The 24283-nt window shown below is 43.1% G+C and overlaps 1 protein-coding gene across 22 annotated transcripts in view; it reads right to left on the bottom strand.

Annotated features, from left to right (window-relative positions):
* Positions 1–24283, bottom strand: part of MEGF6 (multiple EGF like domains 6) — a 231718-nt gene that overhangs the window by 167781 nt on the left and 39654 nt on the right. For 15 of the 22 annotated variants that reach the window (XM_039509411.1, XM_039509408.1, XM_039509409.1 and 12 more), the window contains one exon: positions 9307–9411. The exons of 3 other annotated variants lie outside the window; for them this stretch is intronic. In XM_039509411.1, coding sequence (XP_039365345.1) covers positions 9307–9411 — 105 coding nt within the window. Of the gene's footprint in view, positions 1–7000; positions 7124–9306; positions 9412–20584; positions 20677–22253; positions 22361–24283 lie in introns of all 22 variants that reach the window. 4 more of the 22 variants (XM_039509423.1, XM_039509424.1, XM_039509425.1 and 1 more) reach the window with 4 other exon arrangements.

Here is a 24283-nt window from a genome sequence, read left to right as displayed (position 1 = left end):
CCCAAAAGGCAGAAGGAGAGAGAGTAATAGATCCTACATCTAAAGATGAGTGATCCAAATCGTATCATTTTCAGGAATGGCAGGGGGCCAAACTGTCTGAGACCCCGGAAATATGGAAATGGGGAACATCCTGCAGATCCCAGGAAGAGGGGGGAAAAGGCAAAGTATTTTTAAGATATTCTAGGGCATCTTGTAGCAAGGGAAGGGAGAGAAAAATGCTGGGCGAAGGTGCAAGAGAATATGATTCCAAACAGGTGATGCTCAGACTCTGGGACCCGAATATTATCCAAATATTAGGACCGCCAAATCCAAGGAATGGCCTAAAATTACCACTCTCTAAAATTCAGATAATTAGAACAAGCCAGGACCACAGTTTGGGATACAGGGTATGTTTACACTGGCAGAGTTACAGCTCCGCTCAGAGAGTGCTGAAGGGAAACCGCCGTTGTATGTTCACGCTGTCAGCTGCCTGGGCAATAGCATGTTCACATTTGCGGCACTTGCAGCGGTATTCGGAGCAGTGCACTCCAGGCAGTTATGCCACAGAGCATCTCTTCCTCTTCTGCCGTTAAGAGTTGTGGGAAGGCAGATGGGGTCATGGGACATGCTGGGTCCTGTCCCAATGCCCTGTGATGCATTGCTTTGCATCCCAGCAATCCCTGTGCTTCTGTCTGCATTTGGCACCATCTTTAAACAGTTTGCGTACTGCGCGCTCTGCAGGAATGGATCCCGCACTGTTGACCGGTATGCTGCTCACTCGGATTAACACGTCACGAGTGGCAGTGGAGTTATTCTTTAAACAACAAAGGCAAGAGGAGTGCGACGTTGATCTCGTCACACGTAGTAGCTACGACACGAGATTGCTTGTGGCTTTCACGGAGGTGCTGACCACAGTGAGTGGCGCTGTAACTCTGCCAGTGTAGACATACCCTTAAGTAAGGAGCAGTCACAAAATCTTTTACACCTAAAGCCTGGCATTAAGAGAACTGATTTACACCTTGCCATTTCAGGAATGCAGCTTGCTGTCAACACATGATGAGCTGGTGTTTAAGGGTTTCAAACAGGCACTTCAGTTCCTATCCATTAGTTACCTTTCATGTGAGTATTTCCCCTTCACCTCAGGCAGCCTTGCAGCAAGATTAGCTACTGTTAGAGTGGAACACTTGAGCACCGTTTGAGACAGAAGAGCCAGTTGGGAGAAAGTAAAAACAAGGCCAAAACTTTACTGAAAGTGTGACTCAAGCTTTAACGCTTTTTAATAGTTGATAAAATTGCGGTAACTTTAAAACAGACGATCAACCTGGCTTCATGCGGTGCCCGCCTGTCTTGGGTTTATCTTACTTCCCGCTCATAGTGCCTTTTCCCTTCACGCAATAAACCTACGTAACTTAAAACAAGAACTTCTGTGAGCCTTTTTTGTGCTTCCTGATTTTGGCTCTGAAATGGAAATATGCTGTGAAAAGCAGTTTATCTTTTTGTTTGACCCCATTGCTGAAAAGCTCATGAGAGTCGGTTCTCAGGAGATTTCCAGCCCAAAATAGTTTCTTTTGGGTCCTTATCCTACTTGAACCTCAGAATCCTTTGATGTTAACACAACACTATGGGCCTGATTTGATGAGGTACTGAGGATCCTTAACTTCCCAGCGAAATTGAGGGAGCTCAGTATCTGTCAGGAAACACTTGTCACCTTGCACTATTGAGACCTATGTTGTTACCATTTATTCGTGCAAACTCCTCCAAGATCTTGGAATTTCACAGGTTCACCCTCTAGTGCTTTTCTTAGAATTCACTCAGGATCCAAATTCAGCACTGGTTACCTTACATCTTCCGCTACTTTAACATAAGAACAGGGAAACAATAGAAGTCATAAACAATGCGGCATTTCCTGTTTAGGTCTGAGCTTTCAAAAGTCCTGCCACTTCCTTCTAACCCTTGAAGTGAGCAGACATTCATGTCTGGATGGATTCCCTGTAAGGAGCAGGATGACTGTGCCTTTGGAAAGTTTATGAACCATCAGACTAACAAACAGTACACAGCTATCTTGGCAGAATGGGATGTTAGGAGGTTGCTCCTGCCATGCGCTTTGAGACACGCTTCACTTGGGAATTAAAATAATTTGAGGAAGCAAACAAAAAACAATCCACTCAATTCAACAGAAATTGTTTTAAAACAGAAAATTAAAAATGCATGTTTTACAGACAGAGTAAGAGCCATGAAGAATGATTTACCCACACTCTCCTCTCCACTTTTCTGTAATTAGCTTATTCCAAAGTAACGAGTTTTCTCTCTCTTTAATTTCAGTGAAGGAGAGCTTTGGGGATGCAGCACATTCTGGGCCACTGCCTCAGCTGGGATAACTCAGCCTCTCTCTGTGGACATCAGTGAAGCTGTGCTGCAATAACACACCAGCCCAGGAGCTGACTACCCAGCATTTTGCATTTTGGAGACTTATTTAAAATTTAACAACATAATTACAGATGAATGAATTCTCTGAACCGCCATTCAAAGCACAATCTGAAGCAAACCATTTGTAAGGTTCAACAGAAAAGCTTGGGTAACATTTTTCCGTTTGATTTTTTGTTTTTGTGGTTGCTTCTTTGCTTTCTGGTTCTGTCCAGAAACAAATCCTGAACTGCCAAAAGACTGTTCTCCCAGGGTACTCAACCTGACAGAGAGCTAGACAGGAAATCTTGTCAAATTGGCCTGTTTCTGCAAGATTTCCTACCCAATTTTGCACTCCTTAGCAGCTCAAACACTCGGGAGAGACATTTTTATTGCGAGTGATGTGTCCAAACTGGCCCTTTAGAGGTTGACCCAGCACTAGTGTTTAATGGGTGACCATAATTTCCATTCCCACTCACTAATGGCCGCTCATTATTTGGGTGTGAAGTGCCCCTTTCCAGCAGATGCTTCTGCTTGCCTGCAAATTTGTTACGAGCATGGGAAAACTAAAACTAAACTGGTCTAACTGGGATGATAAGTGATTTATGGTTCGATTGCTCTGTGCTGTTTTTCCTCCTTTGCAAAGGTCATTGTTTCTTCCCTGACCAGCCCCATGGAAGTGTCTGAATAAGGCACAGGGTGTTGAGTGTGCCACTAACACAAGCTAGTATTGTCCTTCCCTTTCTGTCTCATGCTGTTCCTGCAAAAGCTTTACAGAGAAGGAAAATAAAAGGCTAATCTCCAGCACTACAAAGTTTGACCTTTTAAAGCCCAAAGCACTGACTTCAGACCCTTTCTTCAAGGGGGAGTACGTTAGTGGAATTTACGTATGTATTTTCTCTCTCTCCAAAATAAACCAATCATTTCCCCCTTTTTGTCAGACAATACTATTTTGGGGTACTAGAAAATATGCTGTTTATTTTTAAAGCTGCAGTCAATTATAATTTAGGGATTTGTTAAACATTTACAAATGTGGCAATGTTTGCTATTTCCCAGGTTGTATATATGGGGAGGCTCCCTGCTTTTATTTTATTATTTTGTGTGGGGGAAGATATGGGAAAAAAATTGCAAATGACTCTTTAAGGAACGTTTTCTTCCAAAGGAAACTAATCTCTCTTTCACACACACACACCAAAGCAGTCTGTCATGAGTACATCACCTGTGAATTAGCTCTCTCCTGATACCTCCTCGGGTAGAGAACGAGAGATAAACAGAAATGTTAACAAGTGGATTGGAATGGTAGATGTTGAAGAATAACTGCATGCACAGATTATTCCCTGGGGCTATATCATTATAAAAAATTTTACTACTGGGTATTTTGGAAATATGCGTTAGCTTAAAAAACAAAAACAGCAACGTAGATTGTAAACGATTTGTACACCAAACCCTTTTTCTTCTTACACGAAAATTTGGATTTAATCTTGACCCTGCCCCAGAATGCTAAGTGATCAACAGGCTAAAACTGGAATGCTGAGTTTCCTGCAGGCAAATACAGGAAGAGAGAAGCTGTGACAATCAAGTTCTGTACCAGCTTTGTCAGCAGAATTTGGAGTGGCTATAAATTTTTTTCCACATCTGCCCCAATGCAACATGAAACAAAAAACATGGCTCAAGAAAATTCACACCGTCCTGTACTCTATCCACGCTATGAAACATATGACAGCCCCCTGCAGGATTATATTCAAAACAGCACGCAAGAGCAGATGTTAAATTACCAGCATCATGCTGCTAACGGCCCATGAAATGCAGTGTCTCTCTCTGATAGGAGGACTTTAAGGGAAAAAAAACAACAAAAAAACACACAACAGGATAGACCACCCTGTGTGCTTTCATCTGTCATTATTGCCTGATGATTTCTTTGAAAATGTGTTAGATAGAAGGAGGATGAATCTGGGGGTGATGTCATGCGCCACCCTATAACATTTGCCTTGCTGTGGCTTTGCAGCGAAAGTGCACTGGTGACATGTAAGAACTGGTGTGGGAAACAAATCCTCTGCCCTGTACAGAAAAACAAGGCCCAAAGTATGGGACACTCTAAAGTAGTGATTTCATGCTTCAGTATGGGTGAAGAGTAAGGTCTGCCACCCTTACTCTCGCTGAGAAATAGTCCAATTTAAGCTCATAGGTGACAGAATGTGCCCTTGTGTGATCAGTGCAGCATAGTGCTAGTGGTTAATGCCCTGCTCTGCCATGCAGGAGACCAGAGGTCAATGGGTGATCTCCGTCACTATAGATCAGAGCACTGTACGTGTCTCTTGCAGAGAAGACACACACAACAGAAATCTAGTACCTCACAAAATCCATGGGCTCTGGAGTGTTACTTCACACACAAAACTCAGCCTCGCCTTTGTTCTGAATGGTTCCTAGCCATACCATGAGGTGAGGTTAGAAAGCATGGCTAGGCTGTTGGACTCTGGTTCTTAGCTTCCTTTTGCCTTGCTAGTCAATAAGCCAAACCTGGCTTCAACAACAGTTAAAACTTTTGCACTGAACTATGTGCCGAGTCATGCTGTATGTTTAAATAGGCTTCATGGCATTTTCAATTGGCATGCAGCTCATTATTCAAATGAACTTTCAGCTATGATGATTGACAAAACAGATGAAAAGATGTCATGTTCTGACTCAGGGCCGCCCAGAGGATTCAGGGGGCCTGGAGTCTTCAGCGGCAGAACAGAACAGCATAAGGGAGGTTTGCACCACTGCTGGCTGTGCTAAACCTAGGCTGCAGAGCAATGAAGAGCCCGGAGGTGAAATTCTGCCTCCACTGAAGTCAATGGGAGTTTTGCTCTTGACTTCAGTGGGGCCAGAATTTCACCCCGGCACAGCAGGCTGTTCATATGGCACCTTTCACTCCATTGTTTTTAAAAGGCTTGATTCACACAGATTTCCTAAAAGCAGCAAAGAGTCCTGTGGCACCTTATAGACTAACAGGCGTATTGGAGCATGAGCTTTCGTGGATACATCCGATGAAGTGGGTATTCACCCACGAAAGCTCATGCTCCAATATGCCTGTTAGTCTATAAGGTGCCACAGGACTCTTTGCTGCTTTTACAGATCCAGACTAACACGGCTACCTCTCTGATACTTGACAGATTTCCTAGCTGGTTAAACTTCTGTTGGTGCATTTCCACAGACAGTATCCTCACTTTGTATTGTACCAATGCCTTTGATTCTTCTGTACACTACCGTTAAAAATCAGCTCCTCAGAAAGTCACAAACAAGTTGGAGTGGTTCTGTTCTCTTCCACCAGGGCATAGGAAGCGAGCATCTTGTTGCTTTATTTTCTCTGCCGAGGGGGTAAGGCTGTGCAGTCAGCTTCCAGCATCCCCATGCACATAATGAAACACAGGAGGGTGTGTGTTGGACACAGTATTCCAGCAGCACCACCCTAAGCTTGCTGCTGACTCTGCAGACAGTCCATCGGCAACAGGGTGACCAGACAGCAAGTGTGAAAAATCGGGACAGGGGGTGGGGGCGTAATAAGAGCCTATATCAGAAAAAGACCCAAAAACTGGGACTGTCCCTATAAAATCAGGACATCTGGTCACCCTAATCAGCAAACAGAACAGAGTACTGGGCTCCAGGCTCAAGAGGCCATTTGTTCCCAAATGAAGTCTTCATTTCAGAAATAATTCAGGCTGGGATGCCCTTCAGCAAAATAGCAGCAGCAAAGGGTTGCTGCCGGCACACCTGGGCCTTTGAAGGAATTCCGGTTTCAATTACCAAGGAAACTGGCTCTCTCCCTATGTGGGTATTTTACACCTGGCCCATCACCAGAAAAATGGGGTGGCCATCAGATAAAGGATCACATGCCAACTCAACATGCACTGGCTGTTCCAGTCAAGCCCAAAGGAAAGCTCAGATTCTTTGGTGGAAAACACTCCCACTCCTCCTGACTGTTCAGGATGGGATACAGAGCCAGCTGAAAACACAATCTAATGTTGACAACAAACTCTTTTACAGCAGCAAAGAGTTTCTTGATTAACCTGAAATTGCATTTCTGAATGAGAGCAAACCAGGGTTTTTTTCTTTAACAGGATTATCCGCATGAGACTTAAAGCCTTTTACGCACTTCTTAATCGATACCTGTAACAATAATGAAAAGTTCCTCACAATAGATGTGGCATGAAAAATCGGCTCTAACATGCTGACTCAGCAGCTGAAACCTTGCTGGCCACCATACCATGTAATTCGGTGCTTTCTGGTGCACCAGAATGGTAGGAACTTGTCACCTTGCCCTCTTCAATGTGCAGCATTAAGCTGCTCATTTATTCTGCAGCAAGAGAACTAGTACAACAATTTAGTAATGTAGCAAACTGCCCTGTTTCCCCAGTCCTCTTCTATGCATTCCGGCCACAGAGGCTGAAGTGTAAGCTTTATGCTGTGTCCTCCCAACCCCAGATCTTCCCCCATGTCCAGCCCTTCTTAAATGGCTGATCAGCCCTTCTCACTGGGATAAGACCAACCCTTTACCATGGCTAATCAACAATCTGGGGTAGAGAGACCAAACTCTTCCCCCCGCCCAATGGTTCTAAAATAGGAAGGAAATAATACTTACTTGAATTTTCCACCTTCCTTAAATTCATCAAAGAAAGAAAAATATAGCAGAACTCCTTCACTTAGAGTACGTCCACACTGGAATCCCAGGGATGACTGCAGCTCGTGTACAGTTTTAATACAACTAGGGAATGAACAGCAGCAAAGTCATTGTAGCACAGACCTCAGTGCAGGCCGTACAAGCCCACCTAGAACTCTGGGTAATTACTCAAGCTGCTAACCCAGGGGTGGGCAAACTTTTTGGCCTGAGGGCCACATCAGGGTTCCGAAACTGTATGGTGGGACAGGTAGGGAAGGCTTTGCCTCCCCAAACAGCCTGGCCCCCTCCCCCTATCAACGCCCTCTCTGCTGCCTGACTGCCCCCCTCGACCCAACCAACCCACCCTGCTCCTTGTCCCCTGACTGCCCCCTCCCAGGACCCCCCGCCCCTAACCACGCCCCCCAGGACCCTATTCACACACACCCCGCTTCCTATTCCGACTGCCCCACCCCCTATCCACACCCCCACCCCTTCACAGGCCCCCCTGGTACTCCCATACCCTATCCAACCCACCCCACTCCTCGTCCCCTGACTGCTCCCCACCCAGAACCTCTGCCCCATCCAACCACCCCCTGCTCCCTGTCCCCTGACTGCCTCCAGGGACCCTATTCCCCTTATTCAATCCCCCGCTCCCCACCCCCTTACCATACCGCTCAGAGCACCAGGACTGGCAGCCACATCGCCCGGCCAGAGCCAGCCACACCACAGCACTGCCTGGCAGGAGCTCGCAGCCCCGCTGCCCAAAGCACTGGCAGCACAGTGATCTGAGGCTGCGGGGAAGGGGGGATAGCAGGGGAGGGGCTGGGGGCTAGCCTCCCCGGCTGGGAGCACAAGGGCTGGGCAGGACGATCCCGTGGGCCGGATGTGGCCGGCAGGCCATAGTTTGCCCACCTCTGAGCTAATCTGAACTGATGCCTGTGCTACCATGACTCCACTGCTGGATGAAAGCTAGTTTGTGTATTTCTATACAAGCTGCAATCTGAGATTGCGGTTACATATGCCCTGAGTCCCAACTGTCTACTACAGTACTCTCAGACAGTGATCTATGTCAAATACTTCAGAGGAAGGTGCACAAAACCCATCAGTGGGCAATTATCAAATAACCTGCCCATAGAGGAAACTTCCAATCATCATTTGATAGGAAGATTATACAATGACACACAAAAGTTTCTATTCCTATCTGATGTAACTGAGGATTATCTCATTATTCATATAAATGTCCAATCCCATTTTGACTACTGCTAAGATCTTGGCCTCAGTGATATCTAATGGCCATGAATTGCACAATTAATTATGCATTGGGAAAACATATACTTATTATTGGTTTTTAATTTGTTGTAAAAGATTTGCAATGCACTATGATTAATCGTTATATCATGGCGCATTTTCCAGACTGCCAACCAAATAAATGTATCGATTGATTGGACGCTATGGATGGACATTCCCAAGACCCCTTAGGAATAATGCAATGTACATTGTTCTTACACGTTTGTTTTGTATAAATTAGGTATAAAGTAGTGCTCAGAGTTTTTGGCCTGCTCTCCAGCGGCAGCTTGCTACCAAATAGCATATCAGCCAACAAGAAGATTCTGAATTGCATAAGATAAGAAGTTCAATAACCTTCACAAGAGAGAATGTGTGTATTGTGTTAGGAGCTAATTACACAAAGTTTAATAGTTCAAAACCAATAAGACCTGACAGAAGACAGCAGCTCTAGCTAGTCCTTTCTGATGTAGACTCTGTCAATGTTTAAACATCTACATGTGAAAACATGTGCTGACACCCTGGCTAGAAATAGCTTAACCATTGCTTTCCCCTTCCAATGGCGATGGTCTACTGCTGGCTTCAGTCTGGCTTTTGTCCAATGGCTAAAGGTTCAGTTCACAGGAAACGACCCCAGGGTTGCTTTGTTCAACCCAACTTTAATCAGCTTCCTTCTCTGATTCCAACAAACCACTTCTGCTGGTGGTGGCCAGGAATAAAGGCCATTGTATATTATAGAGAGATAGGGCTGTATTCACAGCAAGTCATGACAAGCACTTCCTTCCCAAACATCCCATTCTCAAAACATAACAAACAGGAGCCAGAATACGTGTAGAGCAAATTAATGGAGCTGTGCAAATAAAACTGCAGCTTGCAAAGATAAAGGATGCTGGGGTCAGGAAGCAAACATCAGAGAAAACATCCTTCATCGCCTGCTCCCTCAGCTTTAAATTCAGAATATATAAGAGGAAGGTTTAAGGTAAGAGGCTGGAAAGGCTACTCACCATACTGACAGCGAGGTCCCTGGAAACCAGAAGGGCAGCGACAGAGCTGAGAAGATCCTTCCACGCAGTTTCCTCCATTGAAACAAACTCCATAATTGCAGACAGCTGAAGGGGAGGGAAGAAGGAACAATATGAGATCATAATTGTACACACATTAAAATAACTTCAATGTCCGTTCATCATGAAGGCTCCCAAAGCCCACTATAAATGTCAATAGATATACAACCAATACACACCCAGCCCCAAAATGCATCCCCCTGTGGATTAAATTAGAGCAGCAGTTTAATAGCACACAGAAAGAGTCCCCAGAAATCCAGGACAGGAGAAAAAGAATATCTGACCTCGTGACCACGTTTGCATTCGAAGCATTTACCCAAACTGAAACGTGGGGGGGGGGAGGAGTGAGGAGGGTACTGAGGTTTTAAACTCCAGTCTTACAAAGCACCAAGGGGTCTTTAATTACTCAGTTTTATGCCTCATCTGAAAGGTGATTTATCCAGCACCAGTGATTTCCTTATGCCCAATCTGGGGCATTAATTCCTAACTGAATCAGAAGAAACAATGCCACTGAATCATCAACATCGCTTTCTACAGTGCCTACAGATGGGTGTTCCTTGGAGGTATCCATCTCAATACTTACCAGAATAACCCTGCTTAGCTTGTAGAATACAAGGGGACACAAAGGAAAGAACGTGCTGTAGTTTAGAACAACTGGGTTAAGTTAAAAGTGGGATCATTAGGATGAAGGTGGCGGCACTGCCCTGATTCTTCCTCTGCTAGGCAAGCTCCACTTTAGCAAAGGATTTCTAGAAAGCAGCAATAATTCCAGGGATGGAGAGAGGCTGGAATCTTATAAATGAGAAATTTCAAACATCAGTTTTTTCTTTCAATTAATCAGTGTTTAACCTGTCCACAATCCCCAATCACGGAACACAAATGAATGTTTTTAAATTATACATTCTTTTTCAAAACACATTCTTTGAACAATATTTCCCTGACTTATTTATCTGCCAAAAATGAGAGTCCAGGGTTCTGTTCTGTGTTGCTCCTGCAACAATGGCTGACATCACTAATGCCAAAAGCAGCAGCCAGGAACGACATTCCTTGCATTCCTTACCCTGTACTAAGGTGCTAGTGAATTCAACAACTGTGGTGGGGAAAACACAAAACCTTATACTTGTCACTTTGCAGTTAAAAAGCCTTTCAGTTCCCTTCGAAGTGATGGCTGCCCACAAAAAGAGAAACAAGCGCTTAGTATCATCTCTCAAGTGCATTTGATTCATATCAGCATTTGTGGGGGATTAATTTAAGCTCTAGTGTAGAAAGCACGAGGCTTGGAATCAGAAGAGTTCTACTCCTGGCTCTGTCATTGGGCAAGTTGCTGCACCTCTCAGAACTTTAGTTTCTCTATCTGCAAAATGAAGCCAATACTACTGATCCATCTCACACAGGTTTCCAGCGGCACCGCTCATTAGGTCCTCTGTAAAATGCTTTGAGATACTTAGATGAAAGACACTAGGAAAGTGCAAAGTGTTACTATTTAGGTAAAGTTTGTAAGGGACAAATTCTGAGAGGGACTGAACATCCATAACGTGCAGATCCTAAGAACCTCTCCAGATCTGGCTATACATGAATTAAGTGTATTCTGTGGAACAAGCTGACGGAAAGAAACATACCCTATGGCATAATCACATAACCAACATTTTGTTACTAAAAGGACCATTAAAATCAGCTTGATCTGAAGCACGTTTTGCTCAAAGTTGTAGCTCATCCAATGTAATTACAGTAAAATAGTGAGAATCCAAAGGGGCATTTTTATGAAGGCCTGGGGTTTATAAAAGCCAGTTGTTTCCCTGGACGAGGACCATCTGCACTGTACCAGAAACCATTGCATTGAACACACAGAGTTGATGACAGCAAGTAGCTTATCTTTTGTAAACTTCCTGAATTCTGTGCATAGCAGTGTACTGGGAGATTTCAGCCATCTAAATGGCTTTAGGGCATTCTGCAGTGGAGTTTAAGGTCAAATGAATGAGACATATACAGCCCTCCAAAAGTATTGCTATTCTGCAACTTCTCCCAAGCAGAAGGGCATGACCCTTATTCATCATTGCCTGCACCTTCACTATTAAAAACTCAGCATCCTGGCCAAAACCCCAGATCAGGTATAAATACACTCTGCCCCATAAATGCCTCATTCAGTTTCAGGTGGATGATTTTCTTCTTTACTTCCTCTTCTAAACACCTCCACAGTGTTGCTGTGTGCTAACTGCTGCCTTCCAGCCTAGAGTTAGCTGTGTTTCAGCAGCGAGTGAAGTGATCTGCATGTATTTCTGACCTAATTCACTGGGATGGTATGTGGCTTAATAAGTGCTTTGAGACTGTCAAATGAAAGGAACAATAGAAGTGCAGAGTTGTTATTTTTCAGATAGCACCTTGGTGTGCATGGCGCTAAACAGAAATAAAACTAGGTTCCTGCCCCTAGGATCTTACACTTGAAAGTAGACGAGACATTGGATTTCCCGAATGAAAATATCCATCAGCAGTAACTGCAACATATTGCACTTCTTGGCTTGCAAAGAATATTCCAGCCCCAATGTCTTCCAGAGCTGCTTCAGAGACACAGACATTTTATAATACAGGTTCCATCTACACGTAAAATGCTACGCAGCAGCTGCGCTGCAGTGGTGCATCAGTGACTCTCCTCTCACCGTAGTAAACCCACCTCCGCAGGAGGTGTAGCCCAGACTTCGCCCCTCCCCCTCGACTTTTCATAGCTCCTCCCCAGTCGGTGCTGCAGTGTTCACAGCATTGTCAGAGCCTCCCTGCTCCCCAACAGCCGACAGGAAGCAGCAGCAGTGGTCTGGGCCAAGCTTATCATGGAGTGAACCGGACCCTGATCCCTGCCCTGGGACAGCCATCGGTGAGACACCCCCCCCAGCCCACCACCCCACTCCCTTGGATAGGCCTGGCCCGCTAACCCCAATAAGCAGCTGCAGCCTCAACAGGGAGACAGAAGCAAGGATGCTGCACAACTTTGCCCGCCCCCCTCCAGAATTTTTCTAACACGATATCCTTGGTGCCATTCCTCGTGCATTCAGCTTCCTCGATGGAAGTGATGATACTTCTCCAAACACCCCCACATTCCTGCTCCCTCTGTGCCTTCAATAGCAAATTCTTTGCTTTACGGTTCAATTATGAGCTCATTTCATACATTTTTAGAGATGTACAATCTGATTGCTGGTCCAGTTCCAAATTTCAGAGCAAAGTGATCTCATGGCTCCATCATGCTGCTCTGCTGACACATTGGCATCTCAGCACAGAGAGAGGCAGCATGTGTTCCTGTACCGTCAAATCTTCAGAGAGATCATTTCATTGATTAAACAGGTGTTGAACTGGAACCCATGGGAAAACTAAACAATACGTAACTTCACAGGTACTCTGGAAACTACAGCGGATACTTAAACAGATGATGCTCTGAGATTTGGGGCTTACAATAGGTAAAATGTTAATCTCCACAGTCTAGAATTTTTGAGGTCTGAAATTCTATATTATATGTAAAAAAAAATTTCTTTTTTACATAACTAAAAAGAGGTGAGATTTGAAAGTCAGCTCTACTTTTAATAATGCCTCGCTGCCACTAAAAAGCGGTAGGTAACACAAAGTCTTGGAATCTACTTGAGCTGGATGAATTCTTTATAGCAATTTGTTCAACAACTTTAGCAATGTTTTCTCTCCATGAATTATCTGCAAACAGCCAGATTTATGTAATGGTTTGAAGTTTTCCAACAAAGTATCATCATTCCTTACAGATTACTTACACCAAGACTATTGCTTTGGGTATTCATTATTCCAACAAATGTATATATGCTGCATACACATATGTATAACACCACCAATAGGTATCCATACTACAAAACTGTTTGTGCAGCCATTCTGAAAGCTCTTCATGGTTTGGGGAGTCATTCAATCAGAGAGCAGACACAATACCATATTACTTAGGTGACCAATCACACAGTACAAATAGTGAATACTCCAAGCAGTAGTCACAGCAAATGGTTCATGAGCAATCCATTGGCAAAAATACATTCACTTAATCCTTTTTGCTGGAAATCTTAAACATTTATACAAATCTGGCCATTTGCTGATAATTCATGAACAGAAAATATTACTGAATTTGGTTAACTGTTTGTTATGAATAGCTTTTTTATATTTTACTGCAATGATGCTACAGCTTTCTTGTTAGCAGAGTCTGGTAAAAAGGAGGACCCATTTAAGTAATGAAGATAAGGATGGTTTTCATGATGATTTGACTAACTCCACGGTACTGATTAGGAATAATTATATACAAGTACATTAGCTCCTTAATGCACCTTAAAATGCAATGCAATACGTTTCATTTTTGATTAGTTCTTTGTACAATTCTCCACCAACCCTTTCCTAAAGCAGAGGTAAATTTGTATCCACAGCTGCTTTTCCTGGCAATTCTTTGCTGCTTTCCCTCAAAAAAAAAAAAAAAAGTCATTAGAATTGTTAGGTGTGATCTACCTTTTGAGAATCCATCATAATGAAATGCTAACATTCCAGGTGCTCCATTAGCCTGTGTCTGATCAGCGTATCCAGTATGGTTCCCAAGCAGACTCCCAGCACTTCCTCTACACACTTTTGACAATGTATTGAGTGGTTACAATGAGTCTGGAAAGGAGGGAGTGTATCTCCCCTGTTTCCTGTCTGGCACTGGGGCTTTTTCTGGTTAGTCTTCATATGGTCTCATTTTCTGATTCCATCTTTCAATAAAATCTTAATTTCCTTTTGCATTTCTTATTATTATTGGGAACGTATGTCCACTTCTGGAATCTGTCCCCCATATTTCTGGTTGAATGAATCCATATGCAATCATTATTTTTGTTCGTTTATGTTAACATAAACAACAGCTATTTCCTCTACCAGTGAATTACCCTGGTTATTTAGTCTCAGAACTAGCCCTGTTCTTGAGGGAACATCTAGGGTAACTGGATATATTCATCTCCATGGACCACTCACTCCCTTGCTCTTTTTGTTGAAAGTGCCAACAAACAAGAGGTGGGGATCATCTAATTGTTAACTGCAATGTGAACACCTATAGATTGGCAACTGGACTAACTTCACCAGTTCACACAGATCAGACATTAGATGGCAAAAACTTTGTCACTACCAACTAGGGAATCATTTGAACCAGAGACCAAGAGCTGAAAAGCTGCATTTCCCTTCCCAGCCCCTGCAGCCAGCTAGTTTCTGCATGAAAAGTGTTGCTGAAAAATAACTGGTTAACAAATCAAGAAAATTATACTCCCCCAAAACATCAAATTGTCCCCGGGTGGGATGCGTGAAAGACCAATTGCATCAGAGTGGATGGACTCCTGCATCTTGCAGCAGGAAGACTGCTATATAATAACTATTAAACCTTCTCTTTCAAGGCTCAGGATATTCTGTCGCTGAGAACCAGAGATTAAATATGCAATTAATTCTCTGTTTCTCCAACTTCTTCTTTTGGAATTCCAATGGAACCCTGTTCTCAACTTGCTGCTTTCCATTGACAAACCCAGTGTGTTTAATTCTCATTGCAAATTCTTTGCTCAAAATAACGCATAAAACAGCAGAGCTAGTGTTAGTGTTTATTGAGCAAATACTCAGTGTTTAGAGAAACGCAGATACTCCTAGCTGCTTTGCTGGCTGGGTGATAGAAAACATGGCAGGAGTGATATCATCTACTTGCTGATGGGTTAATATGACTGGACAGAGTCAAAATTAAAAGAAGATTTGATACGGTCTCTATTAGTCCTCTGGGGATGAACTAAACTGCCGAGGTTATTCCCCACAGTTAGGCAAAATAGCCAGACCTATGACTTGTACAGGATAGTATAGCACTAAGTGTCTTAACTATTTCATAAGGAGACATTGTCAAGAATTTGGAGGGTGTTTTTTTTCTTTTAAATCAGGAGAAACTTCTTTCTACTGGATAGTCACAGCATCACCATTCTAGCAGATGAGAACATGAAACTGAGCGTAAACAAAAAGTAAAACTGAGCAGTCAAGTTTCATTGTTCTAGCCAAGTAAAGTGCAAAAATATACACAGATGGTGAGCATTCAATCAAGTTTTTGAAATCTTTTCTTTTTCATAATCTAAATTATTGTTAACACCATAGTTAGGGGAAACATTTTTAAATATGGGTTAAATATATGATTCCTAGGATTTACCTAAGCACAAAATAATTAGTTAATACCTCCCACTAGGATAAAATTAATCTGGACAGAATTGTGTAAAAATAAGAAAACACAGACAGCATCTGTCTCTTTCTTTTTTCCAAGTCCATACTAATATTTGGACTATAAAATTGTCTAACTGGGGTCTTACAATGCTGTCAATCACTGTAGCAGTTGACTGTCTCCTCCCAAGAGATCATAACCAGAATCACAACAGGTCAATGTCTAGTTTCCCGTGAGCAGGACATAACAATGGTTTGGGGCGGGAGCTTCCCTTCCGGCTCTCCTGTCTTACTACCACTTCGGTCTCCTTCTCTCTGTCACCCCATAACCACTGCTTGCATTGACTAAACAAATTCTGTAACAGAGACAAAAATATAAGCTTTATAACGGAAGTAGATACGAATACATTTCACAAGGGCAATCACAAGCCAGATAATTATTAACACAGGGCAGGTAGGGGGGTATCTGTACACTGTACTGCAGGAGTCGGCAACCTTTCAGAAGTGGTGTGCCAAGTCTTATTTATTCACTCTAATTTAAGGTTTCGCATGCCAGTAATACATTTTAACATTTTTAGAAGGTCTCTTTCTATAAGTCTATAATATATAACTAAACTATTGTTGTATGTAAAATAAATAAGGTTTTTAAAATGTTTAAGAAGCTTCATTTAAAAATTAAATTAAAATGCAGAGCCCCTCGGACCGGTGGCCAGGACCCGGGCAGTGAGAGTGCCACTGAAAAATCAGCTTGTGTGCCGACTTCAGCACACGTGCCATAGGTTGCCTACCCCTGCTGTACTGTACGCCTAGATGAGTGAGTTTGCAGCTTTGTGCATCTGAAACAGACCTCTACATAGTTCCTGATCCAACAGTTCTCACTCAGTCTTTAACTCCAGTAGGACTTGTGCTTGAGTAAGGAGTGCATCCTGGACAAGACTGGGGCAAAAGCAAGAGTGTGAAATGATGCATTACAGCTTATGCATTCCAGAGAGGAATGTACTGCAACTGCCAATTCTGTCATGATCATCCATTTTAGGGGCCCTTCTGTCCCATTGATCCAATTTATGAGTCCAGAGACCATAATTATTCAAGTAGCTGAAATTACAAGAGACAGGGCTGGTGATCCAAAAATTATTGGCTCAGAAACATTAATTTACTAGAACTAGCAGAGAAAGCAAGTGACCCTGACAAACATTAACGGTTCAATGAAAGCCAAATGCAGCTTAGATTGGGGTTTGGTTCAGATTGTACTGGACTCCTTTGACTAACATGGGCTGCCGTCCTGCATAATCACTGAGTGAAGCTTGACTGCCAGCAAAAAGTGTAACCTCGCAGACATATCGTGAATCTTTATTAGACCGAAACCCTGTTCCCAAGGAAGCCAACAGGAATCTTGCCACTGACTTCAGTGGAAGCAGGGCTGGGCTGAGAGAGAGAAGCCTTGTCTATACTTCTCTTTAAGAAAGTTACCTGCCGCTGTCATCCATGGCTGCAGCTGAGCCAGTGCTGAATACAGTTTAACTACAACTGTAGCTATGGACAAAGCACATTAAGCACCTTTCCAAACACTATCCTCAAAGCTTGCTCAGAGCAGGCACATATCAGGTCCTGTCCATGCTAGAAAATGTTAGAATTCTCTGTCATCTTTTGGATTGAAAATATAATTGTTCCTCTGTCATTCACCTCCCTCTCCTAATTCCTGACAAGATCACAGTTGGTTTGCAGTGTAGCTGCAGCCCTTTTGGCCCCAGGATATTAGAGAGACAAGGCGGGGGAGGTGGTATCTTTTACTGGACCAACTTCAGTTAGGGAAAGAAACAAGTTTCTGAGCTTCACAGAGCTCTTCTTCAGACCTACCCTGAGGAAGAGCTCTGGGTAGGTCACAAGCTTGTCTCTTTCACCAACAGAAGTTGGTCCAATAAAAGATCTCACCTTCCCCGCCTTGTCTCTCTAATCTCACAGTTTGACATTCTAACTCAGTGATGGTTTATATACCCAGTTTGATGTTATTCTATTTAACATCTTAGTTGTTCCTCAAATCCATCAATGAGTCCAGGTAACAGAGGTGGTACTGAGGAAAGCAACATCTGATGCGGACAGACTTTATTGTTGGCTTTTGTTTAAGTATATAACACCTTTCCTCTCATGGGAGCACTCCTTTTGCTTCACAGCTTGGGACTGATGCTTTCTTAGGGTGCATCTAAATACACTAAGAATTGTGGAGAGCACGGGTGGAGGGGGGGGGGTTAGTTTTGTCTAGCACTAGTATGGCTTTCAGCAGGACTACCTACACAAAACCATGGGGAAAATACCTGAACTTACCATTACCAGCAGCAACAGTGCAAAAAGTCCTACTGTAATGAGGCTTTAATTACAGTTTCAAAATTTCATTTTTGAAAGTTCTGCTCCACTAGGAATTATTGATATTGCCGAATGCTATTCTCTGTTAAACAATCATCACTGGATTCCCAGTTTGAAACTTCTGTGATCACCAGCTTGTCCCTCTTCCAAACGGACTAACTTTAGTGTTCTGGAGTCAGGTTAAAGGGAAACTTCATGTGTTTCATTTGCCAGCATGCAGCACCTTACTTCATGAAGAAATGGTTGAGGAACACACCAATTGTGAACCTACTTATGATACAGAGTGTCCTCCTCCATCTTTGCGCCCCTGGGGAATTTCATGCTGACCTGGAAGTGTCTTGTGTGTTTATGGCCCCCCCTTGTAAAGTGTCTGTGATTCTCTACGCTACATTAATACTAACTGAGACAACAGCAGCAGCACCTGCTAATTTCATCTGTGCTTCTCAATGCAATACAAAAATTTGTAGAAAGACAATTCCTTCTCATCCAAGCTTGCAGTACTGCCAGCTCCGTATTTATGACTTCCCATAAAAGAAAATGCTGGAGAATTAAATACATCTCCAGCATGGCTTCATACACTTTGGTAACTGATCGTCTTCAGCTATTTAACTATGTTTGTAAGGCTCTGAAGAGACGATGGTGACACCTGCTGGCACAATGTACTGGGCTCAGCCACGGGCACCAGCACATGGAAGAACTCCACAGCAGACAAGCACTAAAGCCAATTCAAGCCCTGAGACTGAGTTGGTGCACTGCCCTCCTTCACTGTCAGTGACCAGGCACACGAAAGTGGGTGGTTAAAACACAGGCAAACAACCCAATACCTGGGGTCAGCTGAAGAGCAATAATCACCCAATAACTGTGTAGGTGGAATAGCGCCTATCCCCATCCCTATCCCTCCCACCCACTACTTCTCTAATTCAGCTTGCTGAATTAGGAACCTCTCTAGTTCCTATCTGCTTTCAAGGATTCTGATGAGCAATTCCTGGGAGGTCCTATTCTTCACACATTCACTCCCAAGATTCAAATGACTAGGACAAATCAAAGCAGTACACTGTGCACTGAGTGTGCATTACTCCCTCCTGGCAACATAGGAATATCCAGTCTGTGCATTCCCCCTTTCCCCGTCACCCAAACTAACAATATTCACTATTAAAATAGCAGGGCTAATGGCTCTACAATTCACATCCATTTGTGCCATATTATTATAGTTAGCAGAAATGCTCCAAAAATGTCCCCATAATTCTTTCAGATACTTTATTTTTTGTATATGCAAATGATTGTATTTGCACATGGAAAATGTGCAGTTAAGAGCATGAATACTTATTTTGCACATGCCAGCAAGAGGCTTTGCACACACAAATGGATGAAAATACTGTATTGTCAATGCAATTTCAGAAACCCTTAAAAATTTGCCTTTAAAGACACACTCATCTTAAGACAGCATTGTGCACCACTAGGACACAGGAAACCAAAACCACACAGGTATCAACATGCCAGGTGTGGAACAATACCTCTTCTCTAGCTCACAGCACTATTAATACTTGCACAGATAGGAATGTGACCTGCATGGCAGCAATATGACACGTGATCAGAGAGGGGTGTTTGCTTGGGCACTATAGGTCATCTTCCTGTCGTCCCTCCTCGCCCCATTCCTCCTCCCAACTCCTGGGTCCATCCGATGGGATGAACACAGTGAATCTAACACAATGTGGCCTTTGTCTCATTAACTTGTACCATCACTCCCCCATACACACACAAAATAAAAAATTCAGAACATTGAAAAGTTTCTTAAATTGCACAGAGCTCATTGTCAGCTCACTTCAGATTCGCTGAAATATGCTGCTTCTTGAAGTTGGACTGTAGAGATATAAATCTAGACTGTGACAGGGCCTGATGCGGAGAAGAAATGTAATTATGTCACCTGGAGCAACACAAAAGGAACAGCTCTCCTGGCAAAGCAGATCTAGATCAAGGGACGGGGATGTGCAATGGAACTCTGTAGAGTCACCTGGCTCCAAGGAGCAGTTCACAGAGCCTTTTAACTTGTTGGCAAGATGGTAACTAGCAGACCTGACATAGGAGCTTTTGAGAATCAATCAATGGTGTAAAGGAGATCAAAGCATTTTTTTGTGTGAGCCTGCAACCAAAAAGTAAAACGACAGAACAAAAACTCCAGCCTGTGGTGAAGACATATTTCTGCAACAGAGAAGGAGTGGTCCTGCTTTGAGCAGGGGGTTGGACTAGATACCTCCTGAGGTCCCTTCCAACCCTGAGATTCTATGATTCTATGGGAGGGGGAAGGAAGAGAGAGGCCATGTGTCAGATAAGCACCTGAATGGAGTACATGGAATCTACATGCTAAAACTCTGTCCAGGCTACAAATGTTCAAAATAGGGAATGGGGAAGGGCACACGGGGGAGAGAAAACAGATTCTCTTTACTTTTTTTGGGGGGGGGGTAGCTTGACCCAAAAATCAAGGAATCTAAGGAAAAAGCCAGTACTTTCATTTACGTCATTAAGAAGCAATGTGTTAGAAGAGAAATAATGTTAATTAACAAGGTGATTGATATACAGCAGCTGACATTGAAAATTCAGAGGCATTTCGCCCTAGGTTTTCATGATTTTTATTTTTATTATACAACTAGGAATATTTATTGTAAATACATACCTACATTAAAGTTCAATGGCTCCTGCTGCTTACTACTCAACCAAAATCATAATTCATTCTTGTGATATCATAATGTTCACCACAGCAGTTGCCTGTGATGTTCAAAAGAAAAGAAAAGAAAAGAAAAGAAAAGAAAAGAAAAGAAAGATTTCAGGTGGGGATTAAGCAGCAGGATTGGGTGAGGTCCCAAGGAACAAAGAGCCTGTTTTCATGCACATGTCCTTAGCGGCCGGGGGAGGGAGAGACACTATACCAGAAAAGACAGAATTGTTCCTAACTAAACTGTGCTTCATGGAAATGTTGGGAGCAAACAGCTCTTGAAATCGCAGTTACCTGATTGTTAACTCTTATTATCACTCTGACTTGTTGGCCTTGTCTCCCACAGAGACCCACAGGATTAGACTTTATAACTCACTCACGTATGCAAAATGTAACCAGCTGGAGATTTCTAAGGCCCAGGGGATACTGACTGTGTCTACAATGAGCTTTTTCCCTCAAAGCCTCCCAGCACGGCTATAAGACCAGTACAGCTCCACCAGTGGAAGCAGCAGCAAGAGTGCTGGGGTCAGCCAGCTGCTCTGCATCCATCCCTTCTTAAAAATATACTTTTCAACACTAATCAACCAACAAAATACATCTGCTACTAGTCTAGGACTGACTCTTCGCTGGTCAACCAGTGTATTAAGTGTCTGAATTATATTTGTCTGAGAAAACCCTAAAATAGATGGATCTGTTTGTATTTTCTGTATAATTAAGGGCTGGATTCCGAGCATATATTTCACTCTCACTAAAGTAAATTGTAACTTAAGACACTAAGGGCCAGATTTTTAAAGGTATTTAGGTGTTTAGTGAGGTTTTCAGAAGCACATAGGTGTCTAAAATAACTTGATTTCAATAGGTGTTTGGTGCCTAGGCACTTCTGAAAATCCCACTAGGTGCCTAAATACCTTTAAAAATCTGACCCAAGGCCCCAATTTCTGAGAGTATTTAGGCTTTGCTCTGTTCAACTTTGCAAGGGCTAAGTAACTTCATCTAAGTCCCATGACTTAGGCACTTAGGTTCGCTGCTTGTCAAGTTTAGACGTTTTTCTAAAAGATATGCTCTAGCTCAAACAGGAATTAATTCAGGAAGATCCCTGGACTGTATTATTCATTGGTCAGGCCACATGATCACAGCCCCTTCTGCCTTTATAAGCTATGAATGCTGAGCAGCGCGAAGCCTAAATACCTTTAAAAAGCTGGGCCTAGGAATCTTGTATAATTGAGTCTTGAAACTGTAAGACCCAGGAGGAGGTACCACGTCTTCCTCTACCCAAATTACAATACCAAACACAACTATGATACTGCACGAACATCGTCTCCATATTTTCCCAAAGGATCCTAAAGCATTTCACAAATTATATAGCTGCACCACCACTGCTCTGCAACCACCTCGAAAGTGGAGCTTGGCAACTTGACAGATTCTCCGCACATTTTATCTGCTTACAACACTTCTGACTAAAAAGGCAGCGTGCATCTAAAATGCATCATCATCACCACACAGAGGAGACTTGTTCCCTGCTGTCTTAGACATGCCAAATCTCCTGAAGCTCTGCCCTCCATAAAACATCCCTCTATTTTCCATATTGGAAAGCAGGCTGTATTTGTATCGTGGAGGAGGGGGTACGTACCTCATGGGCGTCATCCCAGCCCATCCGCTACAACTATAATAAGCTGCATTGTCACTCACTGCCTCCAGGGCTGGAATAGTGCTGATGGGTTCTTGTAATGCTCAGGGCTGGAATGTTAATAAGCAGAAACAGGAGAAAGTAGTGAATTATTGGCCACCCAGTGTAAATCTTATCCTAGCTCCAGATCAGCGGGAGAGCAAGAACTGGCATCCTGTTATGCACAGAACTACCACACTTTAGTTTCTGTGTTATGGTTGTTTCCAAAGAGAAACTAGAAAGGGAGTTTATGGGGTTTGTAGCACCAGTCAGTTAGTGAAAATAAAGTAGCGGAGAGAGAAAGAAATACACTACACGGACACTTTGATGCATGCGAGAGATCACTACCTCTTATTGGGAGTTATAAAAAAATATGCCATGCTTGCCCTCCCCCCATTCACCATGTCACAATGAATGCCACACAGTCCTTGGCAGTCTCAGGGCAGCAAAGCTTTAAGAGACAATGACAACTATGTAGGAAGCCACAATCCGTATTTCCCAATTATGTTTCTATTCAGTCACTTTGCACTTCTAGGAACCTTTTATTGGAGGATCTCCAGGCACTTTACAAATACTAATTAACTAAGCCTCAGAGTGCTCCAGTGAAGTATATATTATCCTCCTCCTCGTGTTTACAGATGAGCAAACAACGAGGCAAAGCGATGACATGATTTGCACAAGGTGAGTCAGTGGCAAAGCTGGGGGCAAGACCTCAGGAGTCCCGACTCCAAGGCCCACTTTGTCTAACCATTCGATACTGTAATTCTCACTTAATTCCCTACACTGCTCCCCATTATCCCTCGATATTCTGGTCACTATACTGTGTTCCCACCGGAACTATACCTACTTGGTATAACCGCAGTGCTACTGACTATCGGTATATAATCAATAAGAGATTTGAGGGCCTCTCACAAGAAACCAGCTATCATGGGTCACAACACCATTACCCCAGGCAAGCATACAAGAGATTTCTATTTAACAGCCCAGTAAGAGGCGCCATAACTATTCTGTCATCCCTGACTGCAGTAGATCCAGCTGCCCAGACTCAGCAATGCCCCCTTAGCTCAGTATTACTCTTGGAGATGTTAGGATACACTCCCCAAGACCACATGGGACAGGTTTAGCCAGAGAGGCATTTTGCAACATCAAGGATGGGAGTCAATTGATGGGCTTTTTGGAGTAGTGGCAGTGTAATGGATACAGCTGGGAAATATCAGGGTTGCTTGGAATTAAGATGAAAATACAAGTATAAAATCAAAGGACCTAAGGATGAGCCCTTAGCAGACAGGCACAGGGAAGGGAGCTCTGAGCAGATAATTTCCATTGCTATGGAAAGAGGTATCAACCATAAACTGGAGGAAATTATTCCAGTTCTGCGTAATGGCTTAGTGAGGCTATATTAGGGACACATCTTAGCGGCCAATCCTTCAAATTACATTCTTTGTCACGTTTGATTATAATTCTCTTATCGTAATGTTTTAATCAGACTGCAGTCAATTATGATCCACTATAAAATGGAGAACTAATTTCCCCATTACTAAGTTTCCTGCTATTCTCTTTTTACCACTGATAGCTACATGCATTAAATATTGACTCCGATTTTCCTACTGAAACACAATTGGCTTCCTAAATTCCCACTGTATGCTAGGTCCTGACATTGTCCTTTATCGTGCTTTTCCTCCTCGGTATAAATTCCTCCTGTTTCACCACCTACGCACACACACCTGACACAAAGAAATAACTTCATCTAGGTTAACTGCTTGCATTTTTTCCTCTTCTCCTACTAGTTCCCTATGGGATCAGTTCTCTACTCAAAGGATTATTATATACATGAATGAATGGCAATATATGCAGAATATCAAGAAAAAATTCCTGAGAGTAGATTATTAGATTGCTGTAGTAGTATCACAGGGAAATGGTGGATACCAGTTCACCCATTCTTGTCACACAGGAAAGACATACACCTGGGTCTATCCTTAAATTGAGCTTGGTGT

The sequence above is a fragment of the Mauremys reevesii genome, linkage group 21 (assembly GCF_016161935.1).
Source record: "Mauremys reevesii isolate NIE-2019 linkage group 21, ASM1616193v1, whole genome shotgun sequence".
NCBI classification, from domain to species: Eukaryota; Metazoa; Chordata; order Testudines; family Geoemydidae; genus Mauremys; species Mauremys reevesii.
The sequence above is the reverse complement of the archived record's forward strand: the minus strand, read 5'-3'. Positions and strand labels throughout refer to the sequence as shown.